The sequence below is a fragment of the Mustela erminea genome, chromosome 6 (assembly GCF_009829155.1).
Source record: "Mustela erminea isolate mMusErm1 chromosome 6, mMusErm1.Pri, whole genome shotgun sequence".
NCBI lineage: Eukaryota > Metazoa > Chordata > Mammalia > Carnivora > Mustelidae > Mustela > Mustela erminea.
This window is the reverse complement of record NC_045619.1, coordinates 93,698,767-93,721,453: the sequence shown is the minus strand read 5'-3', so window position 1 is coordinate 93,721,453 and position 22,687 is coordinate 93,698,767. Positions and strand designations below refer to the sequence as shown.

At 48.3% G+C, this 22,687-nt stretch overlaps 3 protein-coding genes across 29 annotated transcripts in view; 1 reads left to right on the top strand and 2 right to left on the bottom strand.

Moving 5' to 3' along the window:
• Positions 1-244: 244 nt before the first annotated feature.
• INHBE (inhibin subunit beta E) lies at positions 245-3,127 on the bottom strand. Its single transcript, XM_032348745.1, has 2 exons — positions 2,256-3,127; positions 245-2,015 (listed from the first exon to the last, which is right to left on the bottom strand). Exons 1-2 carry the CDS (start codon positions 2,551-2,553, stop codon positions 1,258-1,260), a joined length of 1,056 nt encoding a protein of 351 aa, XP_032204636.1. The 5' UTR covers positions 2,554-3,127; the 3' UTR covers positions 245-1,257.
• INHBC (inhibin subunit beta C) lies at positions 2,304-21,184 on the bottom strand. Of its 2 annotated transcripts, none has more exons than XM_032348742.1 (4): positions 20,966-21,184; positions 16,847-17,553; positions 3,138-7,830; positions 2,304-2,346 (listed from the first exon to the last, which is right to left on the bottom strand). In XM_032348742.1, exons 2-3 carry the CDS (start codon positions 17,160-17,162, stop codon positions 7,085-7,087), a joined length of 1,062 nt encoding a protein of 353 aa, XP_032204633.1. In that variant the 5' UTR covers positions 17,163-17,553; positions 20,966-21,184; the 3' UTR covers positions 2,304-2,346; positions 3,138-7,084. The 2 variants fall into 2 exon arrangements, with proteins under 2 accessions (XP_032204633.1, XP_032204635.1); XM_032348744.1 differs by lacking the exon at positions 20,966-21,184 and adding an exon at positions 17,912-17,978.
• R3HDM2 (R3H domain containing 2) overlaps positions 20,290-22,687 on the top strand; it is a 163,185-nt gene continuing 160,787 nt past the window's right edge. For 6 of the 26 annotated variants that reach the window (XR_004287010.1, XR_004287004.1, XR_004287011.1 and 3 more), the window contains exon 1: positions 20,291-20,608. The gene's annotated coding sequence lies outside the window, so the exon portion shown is untranslated. Of the gene's footprint in view, positions 20,609-22,687 lie in introns of all 26 variants that reach the window. The other 20 variants (XR_004287005.1, XR_004287009.1, XR_004287008.1 and 17 more) reach the window with 7 other exon arrangements.

Genomic DNA, 22,687 nt, shown 5'->3' with positions numbered 1-22,687 from the left:
AGGTCTCCAGATTAGTGATTCTGTGAGCGCAAGAGCAGGGGGGAGGGGCAGAGGAGGGAGAAACCGACTCCCCACCAAGCAGGGAGCCCAGTGCAATGTCCAGCTCCATCCCAGGATCCCAAGATCATGACCTGAGCCAAATGCAGACACCTAACTGACTGAGCCACCCAGGTGCCTTTTTTTTTTTTTTTTTTTTTAATAAGCTCCCTGCCCAAAGTGGGCTTGAACTAAGAATCCTGAGATTAAGAGTCAAATGCTCTACCCGCTGGGCCACCCAGTCACCCTGCCTTTACACTCTTAAAATTTATTGAATTTTTGTTTATGTGGTTCATGTCAATTTACTATTTTAGAAATTAAAACTGAAAACAGTTTGTAACACAATATACAAGCACATATCCCATCAACAGTGATGTCAAAAAGATGATGTAATCACATGCCACATAGCTTCTGGAAAACTCCACTGTATACTTTTGAGATAATGAAAATAAAAAAGGCAAATACCATCTTAGTATTATGAAAATAGTTTTGACCTTGTGAACACTCCTGAAAGGGGTCTCAGGGACCTCCCGAGGTCCTCAGACCTCACCTTGAAAACTATTCCTCCGGACTATCACCCCAGCACTTCTTTATGACTCATACTTGTTGATTTTCCCCCTTATTTTTAATTAGGAATATATAAACATTTGTCTCCCTCGTGGGTCCTGTCTCCAAAACTGGGAAAAACCAGGGAACTTCTTAGGCTCAGTACCCCTCTCACCCAGCTCCCATTTCTTGGGCTCTCCTAACCTACTTCCTCTTAGCCCCTTGCCCATCTCCTTCTTGACCCTCCCTGGAAGCTCTTCCATAGTTCCTAGCCTGGACATGCCTGCTTCCCCTGTCCCAAGCCTGCTTCCCTCACTTGAGGACTTTCTTTTCTTGTGAGAGACTAACTAATTTTTCTCTGCCTTCTCCTTTCCTCCACTCCTCCCTCACCTCTGCCGCCTTCTCAGAGGGCTTAGGGTAGGAAACCGTGCTTTCTGGGGAGACTCCTTTAGAGAACACACTTTCCCCATCTCCCTACACATCAGCTAGCCTGGAATAGGCAAGAGTCTGGACAAACAAGTGCCCATTTGGGTCCCCTAGGAATCACCCTGGTCATCTGACCACCAGCCTGTTAGGTGGGGGTGTGGATCAGGAATCTAATGTCTCCCGCCACAGACGCCCTCTGCCTGGGAACCCCTAACCGATCTCTTTACTCCAAATCCCCAGGTCCTCTCGCTAGCTGCAGCCACAGGCTTCTACCACCATATCTGGCACATCTGTCTTGACCACATTGCCATCCCGGTCCAGGTAGAGGAGAGACAGAGGCCTTCGGGCAGTAGGGACACAGCAGGAAGTACCCAAGGGCCAAGGGTTGTTGGCCTTGAGGAGGCTGAAGACAGCCGAATGGAAGGAGGCAGCAATGCCAGGGCTGCCAGCCAGGTGTGGGGGGCACTGTCCACTGCAGTAATTCAGCTTGTACCCCTCGGGCTGCAGGATCCAGTCCCGCCATCCTAGTTCCTGGAAGTCTACATAGTGGTCTCGCCGGCAGCATAAGGGGGTCTCAGGCTCACAGGTGGGGGTCCTCCTCCTGGCCCGGCCTGCTCCAGGCTCATTGGGCCGGATCTTAAGCTCCAGGAAGGGCCGCTGGTCTCCCGCCGTGTCCAGGAGCCGCAGAGGCTGCTGGGCAGAGGTGGCGTTGCCTTCTAGGCGTCCGCAGTTCAGTTGGAGCTTCAGGACGGTGGACTCCTCGGCCCTCAAGCCACTAGGGGGCAGAGTGAGGGCATGCCAGCCCGGGGCTGTCATCTGGTGCTCAGCCAGGAGTTTGCGGGACCCTGGGTGCCTGCTCCTTGGGCTCCATTGGAAGATCCTCAAGGAAAGCGTGCCAGGAAGGGTGGGGAGCACGTGCAGCCAAAGGCGAGCATGGTACAGGTGGTGGGACTGAGCTGTGGACAGGTGGAAGGTGAGCACGGAGCTGCAGGGTGAAGCGGAGGAATCTGCCGGAGAGATGGAGAAGGGATGGAGGAATGTGAGCAGCGATGAGCTCTCCTCTGAGACTCCTGCCACCCCCGCCCGCTGCTTTCCTGAGCCCCTTTAGAAGACACAGGGACTGCCTTGTGTGCTCCGTCCTGCATAACCAGTCAACTCCTCCTCCTCCCACACCCTGCCTTTTCTGTCGGTCTCCCCTTCCGCTTCCCTCTCCCTGTCTGCTCTCTGCCTGCCCCTCCCTCACCCACCTGTGATGGTAGCAAAGCTGATGACCTCCTCCCCTTTTGCAGGAGCCACACTTCCTGGCTGCAGTCTCCGGAGGGCTCTGGCCAGCGCTGCCTGGGGTGGAGGGTGAGTTATTCTGGGACGACTGGTCATGTGCAGCCCCTCCAAGATCTGCTGCTTGGCTAGCTCCAGTACCAAAGCGCGTTCTGCCTGGGGCACCAGCATGGGACCTCCACAGGAGGGACATACAGATCCTGCCCCCTGTGCCCACACCAGTGCCCACAGCAGCACCAGCTGGGGCTGGACATCAGGGAGCCCCATGCTCCCGGTGAATGGCCCTGGGTTGGGTCGGGAGCCTCGGATGGCAGGTGCTCCTTCTGTTGATCTAATTGCGTGGAAGCCAATGAGGGCACAGGGGCAGCAGCGGCTGTGCCACACCTAGCCTCGGCCAAGGGTAGAGCCACCTGCCTTCTATTGCCTGGGACTCAGGAAGGCAGTATGTGGATGGTCCTATGGGTGGCTGTGTTTAGCGCAGTCTGCCAGTTTGACCCTCACAGCTGACTGGGGCCTCTTTAGAGCCACAACCCGGGGCTCCCTCACTTAGTGGTCAGCCAGCTGACCTACCCTCTGAGCCCCGGGATTGGCTGGCTGTACTGCCCATCAGGGCCCTGCAGGGGGCGGAGGTCCCCCTCCACCCCCGGGGAGCTCGGGTTTCACCATCTGGCCTGGTCATTGAGTTTGAGGTATGGGTAAGGGGGTGGGGGTGCAGTGTTAACACGCATGATGCAAGAAAGAGAATGATTTCACATGCTCAGTCCCCAAGGTCTGGGGCTCGGGGGAGGGACTCATAGGGGCAAGGTGGGGAGGGCAATTTCCCCCCCATACCTCTAGTTGTTCTAGCTTACCCAGACACCTTTGCTGCAGCAGTTCTTAGAGGAAGCTGTTAGTTCCACTGGTCATTTCTCCATGGTCTCTGGGCCTGAAGAACTCTGGTCTCTCTCTTCCTAGCAATGGGGTTGGGACGGGGGGAGAGGAACGGAGTCCTCCTGCCCAGGCCAAGGTGGCAGTGCCACGGGGCACAGAAGTCACCTCCTGACCCTGCTTATGCTGGCTGCCCAGAGTCCAGCTGGACTGGAGCACGGCGTGGAGGAGGGCTGGAGCGTGGTGGGGGTAGGGAGGGCGTGTTCCTATGATGTCGGGGGAAACCCAGAGAGGTAGGGGCGGCAGGGATGCAGTCTTACAGCAGGACACAGTCTAGCAAGGTTGGCAGAAGGGCGCGGGACTTGGGAGCACCCATACCTACATACGGGGTCTCTTTAAGGGGACTGTGAGAGTTACGTAAATTCGGGACATCCTAGGAGTGGCTGGAGGCCTCCATGAAAGGGGGCAGGACATGGGAGGTTTAAGGACTTTGAAGAGCAAAGCAAGATAAGTGGGGTGACATTAGCTCCAATCCCAGCCCTTCCTCACTGACAAAATGGGAAGGCCATGGCCCCTCCACCTTGAACTTAAGATGGTAGACTTAATGCTGTCCTTTCTCCTTATGCCCGCAGTTTCTTCAAGAAGCTAGAAGACTGTGATTTGGACACAGGCCGCGACTCCATCTTATTAAGCTCCCACCTGTGTAGCCAGTGGGGGGGCTGCCAAGAGACTCCCAGATCTGGCACCAGGGGGAGAAAGGTGGCGCTTTGGGGACTGGGGATCAGTACTGGCGGTGTCCAGCATGTGGCAGTGTAGCGCCACTGGACAGCCGCTGGCTTAGTGCTGACCAGCAGGGAATGGGCTGCTCTGAGGAGTGGGGAGCGGCACAGGGCTTTCCAACCTCTCCCTCTGGGAACCCTGCCTCTCCCACAGAAAACAGAGAAGCCAGTCCCCGTGCTCTCCCCTCTCGCCACTACCAAAGAGCAGAGCTGTTGTCAGGCCCCAAATCACCGCTACCTTTGGTTTTAGACCTCGTCCCATTGACACGTGGCGATGGAGCTTGATGACAGGTGACAGGCACGTCCTAGAAACCCAGGGCACTGTGTGCTGGGGGGCGGGGGACGCTGGGGTAGAGAAGAGACAAGGAGACTTTTAAACCCTCCTGTCCTTCCTACATTTTTCCCCAGGCGGAAACATATTCAAGTTCTCTGTCCAGTCCTCTCCTTCCCCGTTCTGAGCAACCTCTCTGTTGATTGAGGCTGGTGAGAAGGAGTCCTCTACCCCTGGGGTCTGGAACATCAAACTGCAAAGAAGTTTCTGCCCATAGTGGTGTCTCAGAGAGCTTATCTGTTGGGGCCAGGAGACAGAGTCAAGGGAAGCAGCATCAAGTGCTTTCAGGAGTCACTGACTCCTCTTCTCCCCTACCCTCTATCAGGTGCCCCCAATTTTCGGCTCTTCCTACCCTCTTGTTGCTGTGCCTGGCCTGGCCCTACCTCCCCACTGACACTTACGTCAGAACCCAGCTATAAATATGCTCTTAGCATCTTAGTCACTTTCCCCAAGAAGTTCTCCCAGGTTATAAATACCCCAGCCATCTGCCTCACAGGCCCGCCCTACCAACCTGGTTGGGTGCTGGGGGGGAGGGACAGGCTCGGGGGACGGGTAAGAAGGGAGAAGAAGCCCGAGTGGTTATCTTGCCCACATGAGAGAAGCCTGACACAGTCTAGAGTTAGGGGCCAAGAGGCTCTGGAAGCCAAGGTTTGGAAGAAGACAGACCCACTCTTTCCCTTTTACAACAGGCAGAGCCAAAAAGAAAAAGAGTTAATACTGATTCTGTGTTTATTTTAAAATTTGTTGTTTTGCTCATGATGGATCTTTTTGGCATTCATTTTGCTGCTTTAAAAACATAGCATTGAGATATTATTTATCTCAGTTGATGAATTTCTTGGCATCCCCTTATAATTTGTCCCCCAAAGTGACTGCCTTACTTCACCTCACCTTAATCTTGGCCCTGGGGACTGAAGCTGGAGTTGGAGGGAGAGAGGTCAGATCTAGGGAAGAGGTGGCTTGTAAGGAGAGGAGACACCGTGGGAGGGGGAGGAAGGGGCACAGAAGACTTCCTTAGATGTTCTCCTTAGATGAAGATCTCCAGGCAAAGGTGGCATGACTTCTGTGGGTTGTTCAGGAAGTCCCACGTCTCAGATATGCAGGTCGCCTAAGAAGACCCCCTTCAGACTTTCTCCTCTATGGTTCCTCTTCCAGGGACCTCAGACCCTGGGAGGAGGGAGCTATACACTGAGCAAACACAGACATCATGTTACCCAAAGGACACGTGGGTTTTGCGCAAACTCGGCCTTGGGCTGCAGACAATATCGACCCCATGGTTCAGGGCTGTCCAACCAAAGGGAGGGGATGATGGGGAAAGAAGGGCAAAGGTCTAGAGGGGACCGAGTCTCAGAGCAAATACCGCCCCTCCTCATTCCATGCCTTCTTTTTCTTCTCCCTGTCCTATGCAAGTGACTCTTGGCCAGTTCCAGCTTCTGGGCAGGTCTCCTGGATGGAGGCCTGGGGGTCAGTGAGGGAAAGCCACCAGCCAACTCTGAGCCCTGCCTCTGCCTCCCCCAACATGTGTGCTCCTAGGATGTCAGCCTACTTGCTGACTGAGCAATGATCTGTTTCATCTCTTAGAGTGAGTATGGAGGGAAAAGAAGAGCAGATAAAACCTGTCTTTATTGGTTCTAAGACCAGCAAAGATGGTTCTGGGGCAGAGGAGGAGGCCTAAGAAAGAAGAGGAGGAAGCCTAGGAAAGGAAGAGGCATGAAATGTGGGATAGACATAATAGCTCGGCCCTGAGGAGCCTGGGTGAGAGAGAGCAGAAGTGGGCCAGGTGGGTAGACACTGGGTCATCCTCGGTTTCAGCCAGGGTCCCGGCAAGAGACAAAAGAACCATTCAGTTGTCTGTGTTTGCATCACTAAGAAGACTTAATGAAGACCTTATTTATGGATGTGGAGGCAGGGTTAAGAGAATGAAGGATGAATGTTGAGGCTCCCAGAGACTAGCAAGAGTGGAAAGCCCTTATAAGCCCCTAGTGCGGAAGCAGTGATATCAGAATCTAGGTAGAACTAGGGCCAGGGGGAGCCAGATAGGAGCTGTAGGGACAGACCACAACCACAGTCACACAGATACATGGCACCTAGGCAGAGGGAACAGGAATAAGAAATATCCTGACCTCTATCTCCCCTTATCCTTTGATCTCCTGCTTGTGTCAGCCCTTAGCCAAATTCAGCAGGAAGCCAGGGACCAAAGAAGCTGAGGTGAGTCAGCCCTTAAGGGCATAGAGTGGAGCAGAGAAGGACAAAGAATGGATGAGGGTGTGCCAAGAGAGCCTTAGCAACCCACCAGGGCCAATAAGGGGCTCGAAATACAGGGAAGAGTAACTTTGGACAGCAGGGATCTAATCTTCAGTGAATCTAAGAAAGGAGCTCTCTGGTAATCCAGAAAATCAGGGGAAGGAGCTGGGTCAACTCCTCCTGGAGTGACCGCCATCAAGTGGGAAGAGCAGGGAAGTACCGCGGATTATGGGATGGATTAAGGATGGGCTATGGATGGCTTTGCCTGGGATCTAGATGGCACTGCTCACGGTTGCAGATGGGATCAGAGTCCCTGGGGTGGCACTTGAGCCTGGGAGGCTTGCTGGATAGACTGTGCCCTAGGAGAGAAACTGGTGGTCACGAAGATGGTACAGTGACTCTCCTTAGATGAAGATCTCCTCAAGCCACAGATGGGATAATTTCCACAGTTTTCCCAGGAAGAGGGAGTCCTCCTTCTGGACAGAAGCAGTAATGGGGTCATTCCCTCCTCTCCAGGAACGGTACCTCTGTGAGGGCATGTTTGCTTACTCCCACCTTGGGCTGCCCATCCACACGCGGACTAACTACAGCCACAGGCCTCAACCACCATGTCAGGTATGTCAGTCTTGACAATGTTGCTGTCCCTGTCATAGTAGAGCAGAGACAGGGGGCGCCGGGCCGTGGGCACACAGCATGAGCCCCCTCCCGCAGTCCCTGATGCCGTGTTGGCCTTGAGGAGGTTGAGCACTGCGGTGTGGAAGGAGGCGGCAATGCCGGGCATGCCTGCCACGTGCAGTGGGCACTGCCCCGTGCAGAAGTTCATTGCATAGCCCTCGGGCTGAATGATCCAGTCGTGCCAGCCAATCTCACGGAAGTCCACAAAGAACTCTTGCCGACAACACATCCTGGACCCACCCTGACAGTTGATTCCTCGCCGGTGAAGCCGGTGCTTGCCCCCAACTTTGACCTTGGCTGTCACAAAAGGCCTATGGGCAGCCTCACCCAGTATGATGGAGCTCTGGGCTCCCTGGCTTTCAGGCACCAGCTCCAGGGTCAAGTGGCCTTGACTACAGGCAGCCTGAGCTTCAGGCCCCAGAAAGAGCCGCTGCCAGCCACTGGCATCCACCTCCAGCTGGTGCCAAGTGGCCAAGGTGAGGTTGGTGTCACGTAAGCCTACCACAAGGATCCTCAGCTTCAGAGTCCAGGTGGTATTGGGAGGGATCTGTACAAAGAACATGAGGCTGGCCTGCTGGATCTCCATGCCACTAGCAGTTCTGTCAGAGGAGAAGTGGAAATCAAGACGAGTTTGGTTGATGTTGGAGAGGCCTGTGAACACAAGAAGCCCCAGTCACCATGGCCTTCTGAGTGTCAATTCTATCAGCTACCTTGTTATTCTCAGCATACTGGAACTCTGCAGCCCTCGGTATTGTTGACCACCCTTTTTTTCTTGAAAATCTTCTCTTTCTTGGCTTCTATGACACAACTCTTATGATTATTCCTTGATTTTCTTTGTTGGCTTTTCTTTCTCTGGCCTTCCATTCAGTGCAAGAGTTCTCCAAAGTTTGTCTCTGACCTTCATTTCCTTTTGCTCTACACTGAAAGGAGTTCTTACCCACACTCATGGTCAGCCAACACACTTTCTATGGCAGTGATTCCCAAATCTGGATGTCTAGTCCAGACCATTTTGCACCTCTGGACTGGACATATAGATCTGGAAATCAACAAGCTTCAGGTGTAAATTTCTAACTACTTAATTTTGTCACATGAATGTCCTGCCGGCACATTCAAATCAATTTTTTCCTAAGTGGAAATCCTTTTCCTTGCTATCCGCCCCTCTTTCTGTTCTTAGAATTGGGGGCACCACTACCTTCCTTATCACCACTAGAAACTCTGTGAGCACCCTCTCACTGCCCATATCCAGTCTTTCACCACAATGAATCTATGTATGTCTCCTGTCACTATTACTCTTCTCCAATTTTCTCTCTTCATCCTTCTCCTGCCCCTACCGAAACACCTTAATTGGGTTTCTGTTCCCTCCACTCCACTGAAACTGCTCTTGTCAGGATCACCAACTCTTTCCATATTGCCGATTCCAATGGTTTCACCTCTTTATATTCATCTTATTTGATCTTTAAGCAGTGTTTGACACATTTATCATTCCCTCCTTGAAATATTTCCTTCTCTCGGTTTTTGTGACTCTGGCCACTTTATCTTAGTCTCTTGTTGACAGCTCCTCTTCCTCTGCCTGACCTCTGTATGTTGAAGATTCTGAACTCCCTTCTTTTCACTCTGTATATTCATTTCTAGAAGGCTATCGTCAGTTCCCATGGCTTTCTATTCCATCTGTATGCTGATGACTCCCAAATATATATATCCCTGGCCCTGACCTCTCCCTGATCCTCAGGGCTTCTATTTCCAGCTGCTGAGCTGATATTCTATTTGGTTATCTAGTGATATCTCAAAATTTTCATGTTCACAGATAAACTCTAGATTTATCTCCCCAACCCAAACCTATTCCTTCTCCAACCCAATTCCCTATAAATGCATTGCTTAAGCCAAAACCTTGATTACCCTCATCCCCCACTTTATTTATTTATTTATTTAAAAGATTTTATTTATTTATTTATTTATTTATTTGACAGAGAGAGATCACAAGTAGGCAGAGAGGCAGGCAGAGAGAGAGAGAGAGGAGGAAGCAGGCTCCCTGCTGAGCAGAGAGCCTGATGCGGGACTCGATCCCAGGACCCTGAGATCATCACCTGAGCCGAAGGCAGCGGCTTAACCCACTGAGCCACCCCGGTGCCCCATCATCCCCCACTTTAAAATTACCTGCAAGATCTGGGGCATCTGGGAGGCTCAGCTGGTTAAGCATCTGACTCTTGATTTCAGCTCATGTTATGACCTCAGGGTCATGAGATGGAGTCCTGCATTGGGATCCATGCTCAGCATGAAGTCTGCTTGAGATTCTTCCTCTCCCTCTGCCTCTGCCCCTCCCCTCCGCTTGTGCATACTCTCTCAAAATAAATAAATAAAATCTTCTAAAAAATAAAAAAATAAAATTATCTGCAAGATCTGCCAACTCTATCTCCAGTTCATAAAATAATTTCACTTATACCTGTCTCCTTTACTACATATTAGTTCAACCCACAATCACCTTTTTCTTGAATTATAACAATACCTTCCCAAGTGGTCCACTCTTGTCCTCCAAACCGTTCTCTCTACATCAGCCAGAGTGCATTTTATTACGTAAGTCTGATCAGCTTAATCTCTTCAGCTTCAGACTCTTCAAAGGCTTCCCATTGCTATTTGAATAAAATCTAAGCCTCTTAACACAGAAAACTTGTATGATTAGGCATTCTGCCATCTAATGACTATATTCTACCCATACTGTCTTTTTTCTGCTCCTTGAACTCACTAAACATGGACTCACCTCATGGCTTTTGCACTTGTGCTTCCCCCTGTCTGAAATGTCTTTCCAAGATCTTTGATTGACTGGCTTCTTTTTGGCATTCAGCTCAAATGTCTCCTTCTTGTGGAGGTTTCTCTGACAAATCTATCTAAAGCAGCCTTTAATTCCACCTCTGTCTCTCTAACGCATCATCCTGCTTAACTATTTTTATAGCTGCTATGACTCTCTGTAGTCATCTTGTTTTTTTGTTCATTTGTTTACTATGTGCTTCCCCTCCCCTCTTCTCCTCCCCGCTACCCCTCCATCTAGAACGTAAACTCCATGAAGGTAGAGATTATGCCTGTACGGTTTACCAGTTTCTCTAGTACCTAGTACATAATAAGCTCAATAAACAATTGCTGAATGAACAGAAAGTTCAACTAGGCTTCGTGTGAATTGGAAAGTCAGGAATAACGCTGCTCTTGACAGCTTTCAAACTCAACATGATGTCTCCCATCTTGATGTCTCTAAATAAGTCTATTCCATTCTTCTCTTCCTGTGGATCTACTTCTTCTGCTTGACAGTTTCTTCAGGTCCTAAAATGGTGGCCCCAGTTCCTGAGTCTACAGAATGTTTTACTCAGCTCCTTTAAACTAAAGTGACATAATCTTCCAGTGTCCCAATTTCCAAATCCTTGATGAAAAGTCTGATTGGCTCAACTTATCTTGTTATGTCACTAAGCACCCCACCATTAGAATCTCTCTCTCTTTTAAAGATTTGCTCATTTATTTTAGAGACAGAGACAAAGAGAGAGAGCACAAGCAGGAGGGGCAGAGGAAGAGGGAGAGAAACTCCTAAGTAGACTTTATGTTGAGCATGGCGTCAGACGCAGGGCTCAATCTCATGATCCTGAGATTACAACCTGAGTTCAACAATTAACCAACTGTGCCACCGAGGTGCCCCTACCATTAGAATTTCTTAAGTTACCCTAGTTATGGAAGGCAGAACAAATAAACATCAGGGGCTATGGTAGATTATTACATTGTTGGCCCCCAGTGAAGAACACCTCCCAATATTGATGGCTTTGTGCCATACCTTTCCATATTGTCTGGGCATGGTTATGTGACTTGACTTGGCCAATGAGACATAGGCAACCACAGTGCAAGCAGACACTTGATAAGTACTTACATAATGATGTTTCACCCTTATGGAAGCCAGTTACCATGTTTTAAAGAAACTTGGGCTAGACTAATGGATGATGAGGAGCCATGTGGAGAGAGACTTTGAGGATAAGAGACCATCTTAGATGTTCTAGCCCCATCTAAGCTCCTGATTGAAGGCAGTTACCTCAGTGCTCTCAGCTACTCCTCAGATGGACATAAAAAACTGTCCAGATAAGTCCAGTCAAAGCACAAAAATCATCAGAAATATCGAATTTCTTGTTTTAAGCCTCTATGTTTGTGCCGATTAGTTATATTAATAGGTAACTGAAACAGAAATAAGTAACAGAGTGCTTGGGTGCTCCATAGCAAAGACGTAAAATTTGTAGCCTTGGCCTTGGGACTGGGTGGCAGGCAGAGATTGGAAGGATGGTGAGGAGACTGTTAGTGAAGGTAGGAAGAGCAGTGAAGAAATTGCTATCAGATCCTGGAGAAAGGGGAACCTGTGTTATGTATTGGCTATCATCTGTGGTAACTTGGAAGCTAGAAATGGCATCTAACAAAGTTGTGAATTTAGCTAAAGATATTTCCAGGCAGAATGCTGAAAGTGCCAATTGGCTTATTTTAGCTGCCTATGATAAGGCATTTCAGGAGTGAGATGAACTAAAAAAGGAACTGTTCAATTTTCAAGCAGAATTTAGAGAAAATATTTCCAACAGGACTTGCTAGATTGAACAATAAGATATTTTTTCATTCCTCACCTCTTTGTCTGGCAAAAGATTCTTAAAGTAAGAAATGATCTTGAGGCAAAAATCAAATCCAGGGAATTGCCAGTAATATATGGCCTCAGAGTGAAGATCAAAACATTTAATAATGGGACAACTATAAGACCTTTTGTTAAGATCTAACACTTTGTCAAAAACTAAAAAAAAAATTAAGATGATGTTCTATAGATCCTGTCAACTAGACAAAAGGGTTTCTAAGAATCTTAAGAGTATCTATCAGTCCATAACACTTTGACTTGCAACCTAAAGAGGGGTCTGTCTTGATACCAAGTTGAGTGCCTTTTTGTCTAACTGAGTAGATTACAATTTGTTATTTAGAAGACCCACAGGGTTTTACAGAGAATTTTAGTAGCAAAAGCAGCACAAGTTTGGACTAAAAGGGCCAGAGATGATTCAAAGTGAAAAGAGGTCTCTGGGCCCCCAATCTCTTTGGCCTGGAAGCAGGCTGAGAAAACCGCTCAGCCACAGACACCCGTTATTTCCAATTTAAAAGGAAAGACACCTCAGAGGGTGGAGCCAAGGGCTGAAACAGTTCTAGAAGTCAAGGAGAACACTGGTGGGCTCTCTTTAAGAAGCGAGAAAAATCCTAGAAGTAGAACTAAGCCCTAACCAAGGGAATTCTGGATTTAGGGGAGACTTGAGATATGTGCCTGGCTGGATATCAGAACTTTCATGGATCAGTCACTGGTCTGTGTCCCCCACTCCCCGTCTCCCGTACTGAACAGGAGTATCTGTTATGGTGACCCTGTCCCTGTGTGAGCATTGTATGTTAGATGTGTGGGAGGCAGATAACTTGTAGTTTTAGGTCACAGGCAGTGGTATGCTGGTAAATGTTTAGCAACTGGATTCCAGAGGGAAATAAATCCCGATTCGTAGTGCTTGCCAATTTCTGTGGTTTAAATTCTCCCACCACGGCCAATTTCAAATTATTCATGTGACATCACTGGATGCGGAGCTGGGAGATGTTCATAATTTGTTCTCATGAGCCCGTATAAGTCACTTCCAGTACATTACTGAAGCCCCCACCCCCATTTCCCCAGAGCCCCCAGCTCTCTTACTTCCAGCAAGAACAATACTCAGGTCTTGCTTTCACACTATTGTGTGGATGATAGCTTAAATTGGAATAAAAACTTCAAGCTAGCATATCCAAATGCAAAAGGTAGAATCCAGGGGTGCCTGGGTGGCTCAGTAAGTTAAGCGTAGGTCAGGTCATGATCCCAGGGTCCCGAGATCGAGCCCTGCATTGGACTCTGTGCTCAGCAGGGAGTCTGCCCACTCCCTCTGCTGATCCCCCTGCTTGTGCTCTCTCTCTCAAATAAATAAGTAAAATATTAAAAAAAAAAAAAGAAAAGGTACAATCCAAGTGTCAGTCATTCTCATGATGTCATCTCAGATCGGGCCCCCTCAGTCTGAATGTTGTACTCATTCATTGATTAGCAAATATGTGGAAAGTGTATAGACTTTGAAGTCAGAGAGAACAGTATTTGAATTCTGCCCCTTGCAAGCTATATGACCTTGGCCATATAAATGATCTTCTTTGAGTGTCAGTCTGCTTTTCTGCAATGGGAATGATAAACTCCACTTTGTGGGGTGGTTATTGAAGATTAAGTGAGATGAGACAGGCATACTAAATACCAGGTAGCCATCATTATTGCCACAATGTTGCCAGGAACTGCTGTCAGAGATACAAAGGTGTAAGCACAAAAACAAAAACAAAATAAAACAAAAACCCAGAATCTGGGTGTTTAAAGAAGTCATGGTTCGTGTTCATCTGTCCACCTTGTACTCATCCAGTCCAAGCTACTTTTCAATTCCAAATGCAATTTACTCCTTCAGACTTTTATTTACATTTCCCCCCTCCGTATAGAATGTTGTTTACTGTTTTCTACCCATCGAAGCCAAACTTATTCTACAACACCAGTCCATTTGCAATCTTCTGAAAGACTTCCCTGTCTCACTAGGCCCGATGAATAATCCCTGGCCCAGCAAGCAATGCGCCCTCCTTTAGCATTATTTCATTCTGTTTTACCTTCTAATTATTTATTCCCAGCAACTACAACCCTCATGGCAGGAGCTCAGCCTTCAATTTCTTGCTCTCTCCCACCTTAACCTTCTAAGAACGTTACCTGTATTAGTTCATTTAATTCTCCCAACTACCCTCTCACTATCCCCATTTTTCAAATGAGAAAACTATTAACAACTCAGGTCATACAGTAATAAGCAACTGAGCAAGGATTTGAACCCAGGCTTATCTGGCTCCAAAGTTGGTGTTCTTATAGGCAGGGCGCCTGGGTGGCTCACTTGGTTAAGGGTCTACCTTCAGCTCAGGTCATGATCTCAGGGTCCTGGGATCGAGCAGTGCATCGGGCTCTCTGTTCAGCAGGGAGCCTGCTTCGCCACCCCCCCCCCCGCCCCCGCTTGCCTCTCTGCCTACTTGTGATCCCTCTCTCTCTCTCTCTCTGTCAAATAAATAAATAAAATCTTTAAAAAAAAAAAAAGCATCTGACTTGATTTTTTCTTAGGTCATGATCTCAGGTTCATGAGATGGAGCCTTGCATTGGGCTCTGTGCTGGGCGTGGAGCCTGCTTAAGTTTCTCTATCTCCCTCTTCCTCCTTCTCACCCCTCCCCCAACTCAAGTTTATGCTCTGCTCTTGCTCTCTCTCAAATAAATAAATAAATATTTGTCATAGGCAGAAGCCCCCTTTTGAATTACAATAGGGTCTCACACATCACTGGGGATTCTACACTGCATTCAAGCTGACTTACAGCATGGTTTGGTTGTTTAAAACAACCAATGCTTATTGAATATCTAGTATGTTCATGAGATGCTGAGTAGTGTAGCTACTCTGTAGCTACTCGGTAGCTAGGCTATCTTGCTCCACCACTTACCAGTCATATGACCTTGAAGAATTACTCAACTTTTTTTTTTTTTTTTTAAATAAGCTCTTTGCCCAATGTGGGGTTTGAACTCACCACCCCAAGATCAAAAGTTGCATGTTCTACCAGCTGAGCCAGTCAGGTGCCCCAAGTACTTAACCTCTTTGTGCCTCAGTTTCAATTACTGCTTTTATTTTATTTAATTTATTTATTTTATTAAGATTTTTATTTATTTATTTGATAGAGATCACAAGTAGGCAGAGAGGCAGACAGAGAGAGAGAAGGGAAGCAGGCTCCCCGCTGAGCAGAGAGCCCGATGTGAGGCTCCATCTGAGGATCCTGGGATCATGAACTGAGCTGAAAGCAGAAGCTTTAACCCACTGAGCCACCCAGGTGCCCCTCAGTAACTGTTTTTAAAGATTGATTGATTGATTCATTCATTCATTGACTCATTTATTTAGAGCACCTGAGGGGGCAGAGGGATAGAATTCCCAAGCAGAATCCCCACTGAACTTGAAACTCTGGGTTCAATTTCATGACTCTGAGATCATGACCTGAGCTGAAATCAGGAGTTGAATGTTTAACTGACTGAGCCACCTGGTGCCCCACAGTTTCAGTATCTTTTTTTTTAAATTAAAGATTTTATTTATTTATTTGACAGACAGAGATCACAAGTAGGCAGAGAGGCCGGCAGAGGGAGGTGGAGAGAGGGGGTAGGGGAAGCAGTCTCCCTGCTGAGCAGAGAGCCCGATGCAGGGGGGTGGGGGGGGCATGCGGGGCGCGACTCCAGGACCCTGAGATGACCTGAGCCAAAGGCAGAGGCTTTAAACCACTGAGCCACCCAGGTGCCCCAGTTTCAGTATCTTTAAAATGAGGATAACAATTATACTTGTCTCACTGGGTTGTTGCAAGGATCTTAAGGAGTTAGTGTATGTAAAAAACTTAGAGGGGCGCCTGGGTGGCTCAGTGGGTTAAGCCGCTGCCTTCGGCTCAGGTCATGATCTCGGGGTCCTGGGATCAAGTCCCGCATCAGCCTCTCTGCTCGGCAGGGAGCCTGCTTCTCTCTCTCTCTCTGCCTGCCTCTCCATTTACTTGTGATCTCTGTCTGTCAAATAAATAAAATCTTAAAAAAAAAAATCTTAGAATAATGTAAATAGATAAAAGTGTTAGTTATTTCTACTATACACTAGCTTCTGGTGATAACATGAGGAATAAATGATAGATCCTGACCTCAAGGGGTCAACATATATGGGAAGACAGACTTCACAGAAAACCTGGAAACAGTCATTTCCACACAGAATTCACGTTCTGGGTGAGGTTAGGGGAGCCGCCAGAGAGAAAGCCCCTCATCCTTATGTCAGGGTGGGTTTTTTGAGTATTGGAGTGCTGGCTCTTGAAGGGAAAGGGGAGTCGGTGCTGACCCAGGGAAAGGGGCCAGGAATGGGAAGGACCTTCCAGACCCAAGGAAGAGCTCCTAAGAAGCTCAGAGGCCAAAGAGATCACTTTGTGTTCTGTTCCTAGGGTCCTGTCTCCAAATTCTTGGCCTTCAGCTACCCACTAAATTCTCCAACTTCTCTTTCCTCTCTGGAAGTAACTTTCCCTGTAACTATCCCAAGTATCCCAAGTAACTATCTTCTTGCCTTTATCCATCTTTCTGAGTCCCATTTTGATGTTGTTCTGATGTGAGGACCCAAGGTATTAAGATGGGGGAGCAGGGGTAGGCTGGAGGAGTACTATCGTCCCGGTGTTTTACATTTTCCCTCTTTACTCAGATGAGGCATCTGAGTGTTGGGAGAGACAGGGGCCGGAAAAAGGACAGACTCCCTAGCTCCCAGCCTCAGGGGCCAGGCCCAGGAAGTGGATGAGCTCACACCACAGCCTGTGGAAATTTGGGGGAGCCAAAGGAGATGCAGGCAGGCAGTCTCAAAAGAAGTGAAATCTACCCACTTCCCTGCTGCCCATTGGTCAAGTTTAAATAAGAGAGAGCAGGGGTGGGGTGGGGTGGGGGAGCCTGGGATTAGGAGATTACTGGGAAGCAAGAGTTGGGAGGGTTTGGGGGAGGGAGTCAGGGGTTAGGCTAGGGAGGAGACTTTTCTATCCTTGGGGGAAGATGTACAGAGCAGGAACCCACCTGTGTCAGCAAAGCTGATGATCTCATATTCCTGTTCCCCATCAGCCTCTGGAAGCGTCCTCTGTGGGGGCCCATGGAGGCGCTGCAGCGCAGTCCTCAGAGCAGCTCTGGACACAGGCCGGTTCAGTGTCGGGCGCTGGCTGAGGTGCAGTTTGTCCAAGATGCGTCTCTTGGCCAGGTCAAGAAGCAGCTCCCGCTGGTGATCCAAGTCCACAGCGGGTCCTTTACATGCTGGACACTGGCTGTCAGAAGCTCTGGGAATGGCCACTGTAGCCGGAGCCAGGAATAGGAAGGCCAGGAGTAATGGAGAGATCATGGCTGGGGGAGGCCCTCTTTTAGTGATATGGTTGAGACAGAGCCGTAAAACTGGGGCTCAGGATCTCAACAGCTGTGGTCTCAACTCCAACCTGGCCGCCAGGGGCCCTGGAAGAAGAGTGTGTCCAGCTGGCATGACTCCTTGTGCAGGGGATAGAGCAGTCAAACATCTGACTTGAGAGATGAAGCTGGTAACAGGTAGAACTTGGCAGAAGGCTCCAACACATAGTCAGTGAAAGTACAGAGTGGGGGATGTGAGTTGTTTAGTTTGGGGAAAGAAATGTCCCTGGGCCAATGTTGGGAGACAGTGGGTTACCCATGTAAGCTGCCGGGCCTGGGGACAAAGGTTAGAGATGAAATTCCTCTTCAGATCAAAGGCCTTGCTGGGAAGCCTGGAGGTAAAGGGAGAGATGAGAGGTATTAAGACAGAGTGTTAAAGAGTGACTCTCAAACAAGAGGGGTCCTTGGCAGGGCACTTTATGTCATTGTCATGCAGATAGTTGAGAGTTTCATTTCCCTCTGCCAGGTACTTTTCAAAGTCTCGCTGCTCCCTTTCTTCCTCCCAGAGGCTCATAATGCAGACTCCTTTGTTAACCAACACCTCCTCCCCCCATCCCCACTCCACTCGGCTCAAAAGTAGCCAGTATGAAGGCTAAGGGAAAGGAAGGTAAGTGTTCTAAGCCTGGTCTTCTGCTTCCTCAGAGGGAAGTCTGAAGGAGGGAAAAGGACTTGAGAGCTAGATTTGCTCACCCTTTGGGGATTCTTCTACTTAGGAAAAGAAATTTTGAGATTTCTCAGAATCCCTGGTTTTCCAAAGGTCCTCACCAGTGGCTCTTCAGGGAAGGGCCTGGGCTCTCATAGCAGGGATGGTGGGTGGAGTTAGGAGGATAGTTCTTTTTTTTTTTTTTTTTAAAGACTTTATTTATTTAGTTTTAAAGATTTTATGTATTTATTTGACAGACAGAGATCACAAGTAGGCAGAGAGAGAGAAAAGGGGAAGCAGGCTTCCAGCTGAGCAGAGAGTCTGATGAGGGGTTCAATCCCAGGACCCTGAGATCATGACCTGAGCCTAAAGCAGAGGCTTAACCCACTGAGCCACTCAGGTGCCCCAGGAGGATAGGTTTTTAAATCAGATGACCTTGGTCAGAATTCTATCTCTTTCTTCTTATCAGCTGTGTGACTCTAGGCAAGTTACTTGACCTCTCGTGCTTTCATTTCTTCATTGGAGAAATAGTAAAAATGATTGCCCATGATTACAAAATCCAAAAAACCCCCATAGTCCACTTTGTTTTTTTGTAACTCTCATGGTGACCTGAACAGAGGGGAGGTTATCTATGATCTTTTAAAAAATTGTACTGAGACTATTTACACATTTTTATTCCAGAGATACAAATTATTTGATTATGGGATACCCCTGGAGGTATTATAAAATATACAGTATGTGTATCATTTTACCTTTCTAAAACTTGGAATTTTCTGAATTCTGAAATTTGGCTGGCCCGATGGACTTTGAATATGGGATTATAGATCTGTAATGATTATTTCACAGTTTTGAGATTTAAATAATTTTGTAAAGCACTGACAATGACTGGCACAGAGCAGGGGCTTAACAAAAGTTTATTATTTCTGGGGCACCTGGGTGGCTCAGTGGGTTAAGCCTCTGCCTTCGGCTCAGGTCATGATCTCAGGGTCCTAGGATGGAGCCCCACATCGGGCTGTTTGCTCAGCAGGGAGCCTGCTTCCCCCTCCCCCTCTGCCAGCCTCTCTGCCTACTTGTGATTTCTCTCTGTAACAAATAAATAAAATCTAAAAAAAAAAAAAAAGTTTATTATTTCTGCTACACAGGTTTGCTTGTGGGCCAGAGTACCTCCACCAGTATTTGCCCTTCTGGACTCTTCCTTCCTAGATGCCATGCCCACAATTTCTGTCTGCAGTGCAGTCACTTAGCCGGCCATCTTTGTTGCTTATATTATTATATTCCTAGCATCGCACACAGTGCCTGATCTATAATATAAGTGTTTAAAAGTGTGGGAATCCTCTCTCCCCCATTCTATTGAGAATTTACTGACATACATCACCATGTATATTTAAGGCACACAGCATATAACTTCTCCGTAGCTTACTCAGTCTCCCTTACCTCTAACAACCAATTGCTCCTTGTTTCCACAGCACATTGAACATATCTCTATTTATAGCACTTACATTGTACTGTAATTATTTATTTTTTTGCCTGTAGTTCTTGCAACATAGCAAATATTTAATAGCCAAATTCTATCAACGTAAGACTACAGTGCTTCTTTGAGGGAGGCAGTGAGTAAATGATCCAAATACATCTGGTCAATAACTAAATTGATTCTGCCTAGAACGGACAGAACGGGGGAAGTTGCAAACTCAAGTGACTCTTAAGGAAAAGAACTAGATCTTGGAAGGAGTTGGCAAGTGATTTATTTTTTTTTAAGATTTTATTTATTTATCAGAGAGAGATAGGGAGAGCAAGCACAGGTAGACAGAATGGCAGGCAGAGGCAGAGGGAGAAGCAGGCTCCCCGCCGAGCAAGGAGCCCGATGTGGGACTCAATCCCAGGACGCTGGAACCATGACTTGAGCCGAAGGCAGCTGCCCAACCAACTGAGCCACCCAGGTGTCCCGCAAGTGATTTTAATAAGATGGACTTAAACCTTTTTATAGAATTAAATTTTTACATCTGGAAAAATGGACATCCACCTACCACATGATCTTTGTCCAATTATACTACAAATATTTATTACAGGAGTTACCGTCCTGCGTGTAAGGCTATTTTGAATGTGCTCTGTATACTGAAATTACTCTATAGTAATTAGTATTATGTTTAAATCTTGGGTGACTCTGACAGGCCTGATGGACTTAAGGGGGACTGAGGGGATCGCAGTGGATCAGGGTTGCTGGCTTGAGGCACAAGTAACGCAGAGCGAGCGAGACATATAGAGTGTGGTGGCCCGTGCAAGTGCGCGGGGGAGGAGAACGTGTGGGTAGTCGGAGCGAGTGCGTGCCTAGATAGGGGGCGTCTGCAGCAGCCGAGAGAGACACAGGGGAAGCAGAGACGCGCGGGGCGCAGGACGCGCTGACGACTACGCCGGACGTGGTGACGTAGCGCGCAGGCCGCAGCGGGGGGCGGACTCAGGGCCTTTCTTCCCCTTCTGATTTTCCCCCTCCCCCCTTTTCTCCCTTTCCGGGTTTGGTTCCCCCCTTTTTTCCCCCTCTCCCCCTTCCTTCCCAAGCCCCTTTCCCCTCCCCCGCCCCAGTCCCCCCTGCTCCCCCGCCTGGGTCCGGGGGAAACCCCCGCCGAGAAGAGCCCGCCCCCAGAAGCGCGCCGCCGCCGGCCGTCGGGGCCGAGCCGCAGCCGAGCGGCCGTGGGCCCGGGCGGCGGGCGGAGACGCGGGCGCCGTCCCCGCTACGGCCCGCGCGTTAGGTGAGGCCACCTCCCGGCCAAGGGGGCGGGCGGCGCGGGCGGCCCGCGGGGAGGGGGCGTGGCGGCCGCGCGGGCTGGCGGGCGGCGGCCCCCAGACCCGGGTTCCCCGCGCTGGAGCTACCCGGGCCTGGGGATAGTGGGTCAGGGCCGGAACCCACCGTGAAGGACGGCCCCGAGGCCCGAGACGCCCCGAGTGTGTGCGGGGAGCGCAGGCGAGAAGCGGGGGAGTGGGGGCACGGGACAGAGGGCGGGGGGGCTGGCGCCACCTGTGGCCTGTGTGGTGGGACCTAAGAACTGTTGAGCTCTTGTAGTGCTTGGGGGTGACTAGCTCCATGTGTTTCTTGGGTTTCCGTTTACCTTGGAGCCCTGGAAAAACGGAGGGAAACGTGTTGAAGCGTTTCAAGTCGTGCTGGGATCCGAGTTGGAACATACAGGGAGATGTTTCTGGAGCTTAAAAGTTGGGCCTACATTAGGCTCATAACTCACACTTGAGCCTCTTAAAACTCTTACTTATTTTGGTGACTCCGCAGAATAATTATTCGTTCACTCAGTGAATTGTTCTTGGATAATGATGACACATGTTTTCCAGGTTTATTGAGAAGTAGTTGGCATACATTACTGTTTATGTTTCAGGCACACAGCGTGATGGTTTGATTTACATATTTTGTAAAATGATTGTTGAAATAGGTTCAGCTAATATCCATCGTTCTTGTATAGAAACAAAAAGAAAAAAAAAGGAAAGAAAAAAAATGTCTATGTGATGAGAACTCAGGATTTATTCTATCAACTTTCCTATAAATCACATAGCAGTGGCAACCCATAGTCATCATGTTGTACATTACATCCCTCGTACTTACTTACTTATAACAAAATTTGTGCCTTTTGTCCACCTTACTGCAGTTCCCCCTCACCTTACCCTCTGCCTCTGGTAAGGACAAGTCTGATCTCTTTTTCTATGAGCATGGCGTTTGTTTTTTCATTTGTTTATTTAGATGCCACACATAAGTGATATTGTATACTGTTTGTCTTTCTCTGACTTACATGCCTTCCAGGCCTATCCATGTTGTCACAAATGGTAGAATTTCCTCCTTTTTTATTGCTGACTAATATTCCATTATATGTGTGTTTTATATGTATACACCCCCCCCCCCCACACACAACTTTATCCATTCATTCATCCATGGACATTTAGGTTGTTTTCCTGTCTTTGCCAACGTCAGTAATGCTGTTATGAGCGTGGGTGTTCAGATCGCTTTCCGAGTCGTGTTTTGTTGGTGTGGGAAAATTTAAATTCAGATCCCAGTTGGATGAATGTTCTTGTATAAATCTTTTTCAAATAGACTTAACTGAAATAGAGAAGCCTGAGTTCTGTCTGATGTTGGTGGTCACATGGAGACTGGGGAAGAAGGAGGTGACGGGTTCTACTTCTGGAATATTACACATTCCTAGCATTTTATTGTATTTTTGGATAGTCAGATTGGCACTTGAATTAGTTGTTAGTGGCTCCTCTTTCTTCTCATGCTCCCTGCCTCCCCCATTTCCTTTCTCCAATATTTCCTTTTTCCCCCTTTGTGGAAGCTTCAAGACAAAAATGACTTAAATAGGGTGCCAGGTGGTAGGTTAGGTTAATTAGGTTCACTTTATAGTTGTATTTTTCTTCCTCCATTGCTGTTTACCATAGGGTTGAGAGGACAGAGAATCTTTGTGAAATGTCTGATGAACTGTCAGCAAAAGTTAAATTTCAGAGTTGCAGTTCCAGCTGTCTTTGCATTTACTGTGGATCTATATTGTAGATCTCTACAAATTATTTATTTTAAAGATTTTATTTATTTATTTAGGGAGAGAGAGAGCATGAGCCAGGGGGAGGAGCAGAGGGAGAGAGAGAAAAGCAGCATCCCCATTGAGTAGGGAGCCTGATCCACTGCGGGGCTCATGCATTGCAGGTCTCCATCCCAGGACCCTGAGATCATGACCTGAGCCAAAGGCAGACACTGAACTGACTAAGACACCCAGGCACCCCAATACCACAATTTAAAGCAAAAATTTTAAAAACTTGTGTATGTAAAAATGGGGTGCCTG

Excerpts from the sequence above, each read along its gene's own strand:
- INHBE (XM_032348745.1), bottom strand. The coding sequence starts at position 2,553 with ATGGGGCTCCCTGATGTCCAGCCCCAGCTGGTGCTGCTGTGGGCACTG. Across the intron at positions 2,016-2,255 it reads CAGCTTTGCTACCATCACAG|ATTCCTCCGCTTCACCCTGC; the intron begins GTGGGTGAGGGA and ends TCTCTCCGGCAG.
- INHBC (XM_032348742.1), bottom strand. The coding sequence starts at position 17,162 with ATGATCTCTCCATTACTCCTGGCCTTCCTATTCCTGGCTCCGGCTACA. Across the intron at positions 7,831-16,846 it reads CATCAGCTTTGCTGACACAG|GCCTCTCCAACATCAACCAA; the intron begins GTGGGTTCCTGC and ends TTGTGTTCACAG.